This window comes from Channa argus, chromosome 19 (genome assembly GCF_033026475.1).
Source record: "Channa argus isolate prfri chromosome 19, Channa argus male v1.0, whole genome shotgun sequence".
NCBI lineage: Eukaryota > Metazoa > Chordata > Actinopteri > Anabantiformes > Channidae > Channa > Channa argus.
This window is the reverse complement of record NC_090215.1, coordinates 15,655,207-15,665,459: the sequence shown is the minus strand read 5'-3', so window position 1 is coordinate 15,665,459 and position 10,253 is coordinate 15,655,207. Positions and strand designations below refer to the sequence as shown.

The 10,253-nt window shown below is 40.1% G+C and overlaps 1 protein-coding gene across 1 annotated transcript in view; it reads right to left on the bottom strand.

The window, feature by feature from the left end:
* Positions 1–1,161: 1,161 nt before the first annotated feature.
* The window catches only part of LOC137104686 (protein disulfide-isomerase TMX3-like), a 33,315-nt gene continuing 24,223 nt past the window's right edge, over positions 1,162–10,253 (bottom strand). Inside the window, exons 15-16 of the mRNA XM_067486267.1 lie at positions 8,976–9,044; positions 1,162–4,820 (exon numbers count right to left, since the gene is read on the bottom strand). Of these exons, the coding sequence (XP_067342368.1) occupies positions 4,545–4,820; positions 8,976–9,044 (345 nt within the window). The 3' untranslated portion in view covers positions 1,162–4,544. The remainder of the gene's footprint in view (positions 4,821–8,975; positions 9,045–10,253) is intronic.

The window sequence follows — 10,253 nt, the reverse complement described above, 5'->3', positions numbered from 1 at the left end:
ATCTAACGCCTGATGAACACACACACACAAAGAAGCTGTCCACGGAGAGGTGGTGATATCTGAAAAGGGCAAAATTTCCAACATAGTTAGTGCAATTAGGCATTGAGTTTTTTTTCCCCTCCAGCAGCAGCAGCAGCATCAAACAGGTGGACTTTAGCAGCTGCAGCCATCCATCAGCAAGGATGCAAAAAAATTGCTAAGCATTGCTATCAGGCTCCGCAAAGCCCCACAGAGAACACGTGTGGGTTGGTTTCCATGGTGAGCAAAGCCAATCAGCCATTTCTCGTCTTGTTGAGTGACACAAACTGAGCTAAGAACACCCTCGAAATACAGGCTCAAGCATTAACCCAAATAACCAACTCTCTCTTTACCTCGACCCTACACGCGACCCCAAAACGCCGCGCGTCGACCATGTGAGTCGGACACGACACACGAGAGGATTTCGACCTCGCCTTAATTTGCTATTTTAAAACAAGACAGACATCACATCGAGCAGCGCAGTTTAATTGCCCTTGCCTCACGCGCAAGATTGTTGGTTCTTGGAAAGAAAAGAGACAGCAGGCCTCCTTCATTTGCCACACAATGAAACTCATTCTCAGAATATATAGCGAGGTAATTGAGCGATGAATTACTTTTTGCCTCAGCACCACTCAGTGACACTGATTCTGATGTAGTAATACATTATCTCCCCGTTTGTGGTAATTTATCCCTAAAATGACATCCAGTTGAAAATGAGCATTTTCCTTTATCAGATCTGAAAACAACCACAACATCTTCCCAACAGCTTCTTATCCCCCCTCCCCCCTCCCACTGTGTGAGGGTCAGAAAGTTGGGCTGTGATATCGGGCTTTTTCCATTATGAAAAGCCATGTTCCCGAGTTTGACTTGTGACTGCTGTCATTCCCTGAGGAGAAGAAATAAATGAGTTTCATATCAAGTAAAGCAATCAGCCATGGTTAAACCCAGATCTCCAAAAATTTGATTATATCTGACATAATTGAGTAGACACCTCTACCTTGGATTACACTGGTGAAAAAAAAAAAACACAATTAGACCTGTGATAATTGAAGATAGATGAAGAAAAAGATAGAAGACAGGCAGATAATTTAAACAACAGAAACATGTCTATATCAGAGATGACAAAAGATACTAGTCAACAAAGAAAAGAGGACAATCTTTATTTCAGTTTTTTTAAAACCTGTAATAAAGTGTGACAATCTCACTTCAGCCCAAAGAGAAAGTTTGGCAGAGAATAGTAGGCAACTACAAAGACCAGAAGGCAAGGCGAGGGCATGGTTTCCTTTAGTGCAGTTTCACAGTAATAGTACAGATCCACTCCGTATATTAAAGACAAAGGGAGTAATGAGGTTGAGTTGCCTAAGTTGATAAAGTCACAACGTATACTGGACTACAAAAGCACAACGAAATGAGCAACAATGAAGAACAAAACCTGAAGCCATCTCGTTACTCAGCTACACCTTTAAAACAGTTACAGACTATGTATAACGAAACAGGGCGACCTGTACACAATTACAGCTCCAAATATTCATTACCACTCGAAAACGTCTCTCGGTCCCTTCAGGAATTTGTGACATTGCGATCGTATTGACTGAACCTCGAAATCGAATTATTTCAACCAATCCCCGGTGAATTCCGCATCACCTTGCAGTCTTAAAACATCACTGCAACATGCATAACATGTGTTTTGTTTTTGTTTTTAGAAAAGTGGTCATGAAATCAGACATTTTAGGAGCCAACAAAACACCTGCTAAATCCTGATGGGACTCATCTGTCTTCAAACACCTCTTAGCAGTTTGCTCAGTTGTCATGGAGTTGGTGGTGTTGTCACTGTGTGAGATACAAAAAGCTAGAGAGGGAAATAAAAAACTAAGATCTGACCTTCAATCAAAAGGACTCTGTTAAGCTACTGTTCTCAGGGTTATGAACAAACCTTCACACTCATTACCATGTATAGTTCCCTTGAGTGTAAATCGCTAATAGACGCTGTCACTGCTCATTTTAAATTCTTTTGCAGCTCTTTAAATATGATGGATGACGGTTTTTAAATGCATACACTGTAGATAAATGTGACGAGTAAATAATCTAGTGAACCAGTGTAGAGGAATAGTTGAACAGGTTGGGATCTGTTTGTTTTCCTGATGAGAGTTAAAAGTCATCGTTTATAGTAAATATGAAACTCATTTCAGTAGTTAGATTAATTTAGGATAAACACTGGGACATCTCTAACTAGACCTTTCGAATGTTTTTCCATCCTATTAAAGGGCTGTTATCACTTGTCCTTGTGACCACAATCTTGCTTTAGAAGGGCCAAACTGTACCAATGGGCCCCATTGACGATTACAATAAGACACTGATAACAGCCATTTAATGGCGTCGCTTCAACACTCACTAATGGACATTTTATATCTCTATACAAGTTGGCCGTTTAGGTTTTACAGGGGTTTTGCGTAGGATTATTTTTTTGCCGGGCACAATGACTGGAGATTTGCTGTTGCAGTGTTTCCATGCAAACAGCAAACACCAAGGCTAAACTGAGCAGCCACCATTTAAAGCTTCTAATTTTCTAAACAGAGAGTTGTGTAATTTTCTCCCCTAAAGCTTGGTGAGAACGTGATTAATAAAATCTCTTTCTTAAATTTATGTGACGGGGTGCTTAATAAATCCTGGGAAACATGAAAGCAAACCACTTTAATACAACAGATTTTTATGTAGTACTTGTGTTTTAAATGTGCTCTTCTCACTGGTATGATGTGGACAGGGTTGCAATGCCAAAAGTTATGCCATATACTTTGGTGGTTGCCACAGAAACAACCTCCGTAAATATAATCTCTAATCACACCCTGTTTATGTTGCGTTCCCTTGATTTTTTTTCTCTCCCTTTTCTACTCACAATATTTTAGTTTCTACTGTAGACACTAAAGAGAAGGAAACAAATTCAGGTGCTGTAACGTGTCAGTGCTGGCAGAGGCGCCACTGGGCTTTAGATCCAAGAAGGTGCATTGTACTGAACATTTTTCATAACAACAGTGTCACACTGGGTGTAGCAGATATTAGGAACACTTGCTTTTTTTTCATGAAATAGGCAGCCAGGTGAATTGAGGAGGAAGCAATAACCCCTACTTTATTTCAGCTATTACATACACTTCAGTCACAAGGGTATGAAAATAGGAGCGAGAAAGATTTCTGAGCCTCGAGACAACTGACGGTAGCGGATTGTAACAAAGAAAGGGCCAAAACTCAGTAGCTGGTAGACGGTTCTAATATTTTGTACGCTCAAGTATATGTCTCAGTGCATTTGGATGTAAAGTTCAACCTGCCCACTGAATTCAATATAGAAACCAGTGATGGGGGACATACTGAAATATGAAAACAGACAGAGCCAGTCTATCGGAGGAATATGAGTTGTTAAGAGCTGGAGAACTACTGATGCATGTTATGGGAGTTTGCTATACAGGTAGAACCCATCAATATTTGGACCTTTTTTGCAGGTTGGTCATGTTGGAATGGGCTGAAAATGTGCGTTTGCCATTTTCCAACACACTCATATCAATTACGATTTTAGCTTCCCTCCATCAACTGTCTCCACAAATGCACACTAATAGGTGGCTGTCAGATACATAAGCTGCTGTGCATGTCTGTCACAGCAATTTACATCCCTAGAAAAAGAAATAGAAATATTTCTCATAATCTCATACAGTAGAAAAACATGTATGGTAATAATAATTCATTTATGGCAGAGTTTCCACCTTGGGCACTTTCTACACACCCTGCTCGATAATACAGGATACACCTACACTTTGGGTTGAGTGGGCAGAGGTTACAAGAAGTTTAAGTGTATTTATGGTGTATTTAAATTCTACAGGTTTCTGTATTATTGTACTAAGGATAATAGTGTAATTTTTAAATCGGAAAGTAGTTAATGTACTGGGATAAAAATAACAACTAAAAACTAATAAAAAGGATACGATAAGGGTGTTAAAGTAAAAGAAGTCACAATGTGGAACAACCCGCTGGTTTGTCGAACCATAATAAATAAGGGGGGGTTCATGTTTGGTTCGTAGCCATCCTTTCATTAGCAAAGTTAGTAACAGGAGGCGAGTCTTCACTGTTCAGGACTAGCAAATTTGAATGTCCCTTCCCATTTAATATGTGGGGTTTTATACAAACAGGCATTTTAGAGAAACAGTGCGTCTTTAGCGTCTGTCGGTGCTGTTGTGGATTTTGCCTTTCTGTAGCCCATTGCTCCGTGAAGCACTTTGTAACAGTTGTTTGGAAACTAAAGGTATGTGATTACACTCCATTATTAAAGAGGCTGTTAATTCTAAAAACATGATTCGATGGCTTCACTGAGCAGCTGACCTGACGCGCTGACACACAGAGTTCAGTCTGTGCTACGCGGGGCCGGGAGAAGAAGTGAGATGAAAAACAAAGAAGCAGAACAGTAATACATTGATATGTCTTTGAGTTTCATGTCACCGCCTTTGACCAGGCCCAACAACCTCTATGCTGCAGGAGCCCCTGTGTTAATCAATTTTCTTTTCCTCAGGATCCTTCTCCCTGACATCGTCTTCTTCGTTCTCTCCTTCCTCAGGACCCTCCAGCTCAGCGGCACCTTGCCTCTCCTCCTCCTCCTCCTCCTCCTCCTCCTCGTCAGTCATGCCCTCCCTCTTGAGCGCATCGATGTCATCCGAACCGTCATCCGACTCAGCTGTGCAGATGCCGTAGCACATCAGGCTAATTACACCCAGCGGTAGGCCGAACAGGAAGCAGCCCAGAAGTGGAGAGCTGCGAAACACTGACTGGTGTGTGAAAGGAGACACAAAAAAAAAAAAAGAGGAGGATGAGAATACAGGGGTTGTGTGGCAGAGGAAGAATATGGAGTAGTCACTAGGGTTTTTAACATAAAATTAATAAGAATTTTAATATACATAACATAAAAGTAATTCAATATCTTCCCAGACCTCTGTTTCACTAATTAGTATGTGGTCACTTGATTATTTGCTAATTTCTTTTGTATTACTAACGTGATAAGGACAAGAACTCAGTTCCAGCATTTACAGTGGAACGACAGTGAGCGAGACGTCCTTGTGTACATGTCTGTGTCGCTGCGGAGATGAAAAACAGGAGGAGTCTGCTTTTGTTAAAATCTCGTTGCAACAGCCGTTTTAACAATTAATGTACAATTATTTTAAAAAATTACAAAATATAAAAACAAAAAATGGCTGATGTCGTGGTTATGAGTTACCAGAATTGGGACACACTAGAACATAAATGAATTCCTCAGGTATTGCAGCAACCGGAGGGTCCCCTCAAACCCTTGGAGGATTATGACACATACACTGCAATCGTGTTCGTGTGTTCCATTGTGCCAACAACTAAAATTATATCATTGCAAAAGCACTGCATCCTGCCCTATAAAAAGTTTTTCCAATACTTCGCACGTACGCACGTTGCCTTTGTACCTTGCTCCAACACCTTTTGTTACTCAATGAGCAGCGTTTCATCCTCTCATGTGTAATTTTAGCCCATTCCTCATAACATAATTCTTCAAATTCTACCAGATTGCTTGGTTTTCTGCCATGCATAGCCTTGTTTAAATCCATCCACAGGTTGTCAATGATATTCTAGGTGGAGTGGAGAGCCAAAGACGACAAAATAGAGAAGACCATTGTAACTTAATCTCCTCTATTGGAATGAATAAGGCGTAGTTCTTTTTCTCTTAGAATCCTTCTGACTCAGACAATCTCCCTCTGTATGTTACACGTTCGAAACACAACTCCGGAGTAATGTCCGGAGCTCAAATGTGAACGAGGTCTTACGTCACCTAGCAGCCAGTCCCACCCGTTTCATTGTCCCCATGTTTGTGATTGCTCCTTAAACATAGGAATCTCATTTTCCTACACAATTAATTAATAAAAATGAGCAACAAATAAGTTCTGTAGATGAGATTTATCCCACTGTAAAATATCATCTGGACATTTACTGCAGCCTCCATTACATCAGCCTGCACTGAAAACAAGCCGGATCAATGCAAAATGTGATTCAGTGTGATCATCTGCCTACCACAAACAATCACTGCTTAGTGAGTACTTTCAGGAAACAGGATGGATGAAAAAAATTCACTAAGATGGGAAGGAAATGAGGGGTCAATAACAGGTCAGTCCAGCCCGACCTTATTTCCCAAGTTTAACCCCACAAACACACACACGAACTAACACATCTCCAAATACACTAACAATACATCTCAATTGCTTTCACTCCTGTCATAGTCTTTTCAATATAATGGAACAATTGTAAAGTGAGTAGCTAACGATTTAATACAAGTGTTACATCTCTCTTTACACCCCCCTTCCCCCTTTAGCTATTAGGTAGAGTGAATTCACAATTGTGTTTAGAGGGCAGATCAAACAGTATTTGTGGGAAAATCGCACACAGGCTTTTCTGTTTTTAGCGGAGATATTGCATATTTATTCATTCATTTGCATTACACCATTAAGCCTAGCGAGTGCGTTTAGCAGGCAGGTCACAAATCATTTGCAGAAACTTGGGGAGCCTTTAATATTTTAGTAATAATTACATTTGTGTCATGTATTTTCAGGATGTTCTGGGTGTTCTGTTATACAGCATTTGGTCCATCTTCTACTATGCTGTTTTGTTTGTTGTTGATTTGTGCTACACCAATGAGTTTTAGCCTTTTATCTGTGCTCCTTTGGGCTTCTTGTACTTTTTCCATTGTACAGTTTGAACTGAAAAATAGAGAAATCTCAAACTTCAAACACAAGCAAAGGTCCACTTTTAAACACTGGTCTGTCTGAAGATATTTTCTAAACAGACACCTTTTTTTTTTTTTTTTATCTTCTTCGTCTATTACAGGCTCACCTCCCATGACTAGATCCTCACGAGGAACTCAACCACACACTGTACCTACAGCTGTGCAAGTGTTGCCATGTTAATTTTCCTATACTGTAATGTTTCTTCAGTTAAATCCACATTTTTTGCTGGTTTCCTCTTGGTAAATTCAACCCCTACACGTTCGTCTGGATCTGCATTAATCCTTCAGTTAGGTGAAAAGAGAGCATGCACACCGCCAACACGTTGCTTCGCAGCTGACCTGGCTACAATTAAAGCCACTCTCATTCCCTTCCATGTCCTGAATCTGCATTTACAATTCAGCAATTTTGTGACATGTGCCATGCCACTACTGCAAAACACTCACACACGCATCTCCTGCAGGCAAAACAATGTCCACGCCACTGAAGGACAACTTTAAAAGTTCTTCTTTAATTGAGCTCTGTGACAAATGAGTCATTTGGTCTTAATATAGCAGGATACATCAGAGACAATGTACCTAGAAGGAAGTATTGGACACAACTTCTGTCAGCCGCTGAGCTGAGAAGAAGAGAAATTTCCTGCCACTGAATGAGCGATGGTAATTGTCGGTGTTCTGCAATAGTAGATGAGCTAGAGATGCATATACTATGCTAACACAGCTGGTTATGAGTCATTGGGCTTAATGTGTCTCCTTCCTCATGCTCCTGTCAGACATGCATTTAGATAGGCTCTCCAGGGGCAAGGTGATGGCTGCAACCTGTCTGCCTTGTATCATGTCACAGTGAGCAAGACTCACCATTGTGATGCTTGCAGCCAACTAAATTTAGACGAGCACAGGAGAGGGTTGCATTACATTTCTCTTACAGGTGTAAGACAAGCCTGTCATACATGGCTTCTTACTTTTGTGCAAGTTGCTAATTAGAGGCTAAAAATCATGCACAGCATGTTCTTACGCAACCCAAAGAAGTGTCACTAATCTTTGCGCCATTTATTACTTTTTGCATTAAAACCTTTACCTATTTCTGACAGGTGTTATTCTTGTTAAAAGCAGAGGCATCATGCTCACAGTCTCAAGGGTGCTCTTGAAGATTAGGGAAAAAAAAAATTTTTTTTATCACATTAAACGGTTTGGAGGCACTTTTCACGAGAAGTGAACTTATATTAAAAGCCTTTATTTAGTCAGGGAAATTACTTACTGTTATTAAGTAAGTTATTCTTACTTCTACCGAGTCTTTAAACCCTTAATAAAAAAAAATATGTATAAAAGCTTCTCTCTGATTGTTAGGTATATACCTTCTCTTTCAGATGTCCCTAAATAAAATGAATAATTGTCACTATTAAGATCACAGTTATGATTTATCCACTATCCATGCAGTTAAACTATAACTATGGCAGTAGAGGAGCATGGTATAGCACAGCTCTCATCACACCCTTTTTAAAATAAACACACATTCTGTCGAAAGAACACAATGCTTTTGAGTAGAGGTTGGGGAAGAGGCAAGTTCAGGCCTCCTTACCCTCTCCCCTCCCTCATCACTGTGCCTCCTCCTGCTCGGTTGCCAGTTTCTCTTTCCCCATACAGTGTTTACTGTCTGCATTGCATATTCTCAGCTCTACACCCAGTCTTTTCCTTTGAATGTTGTTTTTCTCCCAGGGGGAAAGTGCAGGGCACTCAGGCATTTGTTCTACACTGTTACAGAACTTGGAGCAGGGTGAATATATACAGTATTTAGCCTAAACTAGCAAACACAATCAAGGTGAGGCATGGTGTGAAGAAATCAACAGGAGCATTGTTCCATAAGAGTGGCCAGAAGTTTGAGTATTATTAAACGTATATAGGGTTTAACTGGAGGGTCAAGGCCATAATTTTTGAATACTTTTGGAAAAAAAAAACCCTCCATCATCCTACAATCGGTGCAGTACAATATAGTGCTTCTTGAGAAATATACTCTGGAATCTCATTCTAGCATCAGATACCACAGTGGAAATATGTCTTGGGCCTGTGTTATCCTTGACATCTTGCATCTGGGACATGGAGTCTTTTCTCTCACTGTGTAAAATAAACTTAACTCAAAAAAAAAAGGTGTGTACAGAATGGCCTAGAATGCACAAACACAACTTACCATTATTGTGGATTTAGCGTCGAAGGCTATGCGTTTGAGCCTCTGAATGATGCCGTCACCTCCATATGCCTGCAGGAAAAGAGATTTAATGACGACAGAGGAAACAGTTTCCAGTTTTCTGACCCTTTTCCCATTTCACTTACTCGTTACTTTAACTCAGCAGAAAATGCAGTAGAAAAGGGTGGAATGTACGGTAGACAGCAATGCTTGTTGTGTACCATACACAATGGTCAACACAATCAATAAAAAACTTCAAATACTCTCACATTACACAAGCAGCATAAGGAAAGTTTGCTGATATGATCAGACCTGCCCAGACTTTCAAAATAAAAGTTCAATTAACCGCTTCCCTGCACAAAATGATCTGATCTGCCCAACTCTAGGTTGCCCTACTGTGTCTGAGCAAATATACTGGCAAAAGCACCTGCACAACCAATGAGTGATCTGTCGTGATGCTCATTCATCAGGATGGGCAATTAGTGAGCTCTGACTAAGCAGGACTTCTGCGAACAAACCTAGTCATAAGACGATTCTTTGTAAGCAGCTGTTGAACAGACTTAGCTTATACTGTGCAAAGACTGCACAAGCAGTTTGAGATGTTTTTTTTTTTTTTTTTTTTACAAATCTTGTTGGGAGTTTTTTTTTCCTAATTGCAAAGAAACGGAAGATGGGAGACTTAAAACCTCAAGCCATAAGCAGAGAGTTAGAATAAAAAAAAAAAAGAAGAAAGAAATCCATGAATATCTGTGAGAGAGATGCTACAGCCTGCCGACTGGCCTCCTTTTTCTGGTTCATGCTTCATGCCTGGCTGAACACGCCGTCTATCTACCTTCTCGTGATTCTTATAAAAAAAAAAAACACTCAAAAATTCAACAATTTTAGTCATGCATGGGATAACAATTCAGCTCTCCACAAGCCCTGAAAATATATAAAAAATATGAAATCCCCTTGGATTTTTGCATGGAATTTATGGGCTGTAACATATGATTTTAGCACAAAGCAGGCATAAGATCCCTAATGATAGACTTTGACAGTGTAACATGAAGAGGCAAAAACTATCCAGGCTTTAACCGGACAAACTGCAGAATCATAGTGGTTTCTCTTGCTGTTTATTTGATGTAAGTTGGTTTGTTTTGCCAAGCAAAAAATAGCCCAGACCTTTCTTGGAAAAAAGGACAGGACCTCTGGCTGTTTGGCTTATGGTTTCATACATCTGTTGATTTTAGTGTAGTGCAGGGAAGGCAATGACATTTCTTTCCCAGCTTAGTGTACACACTA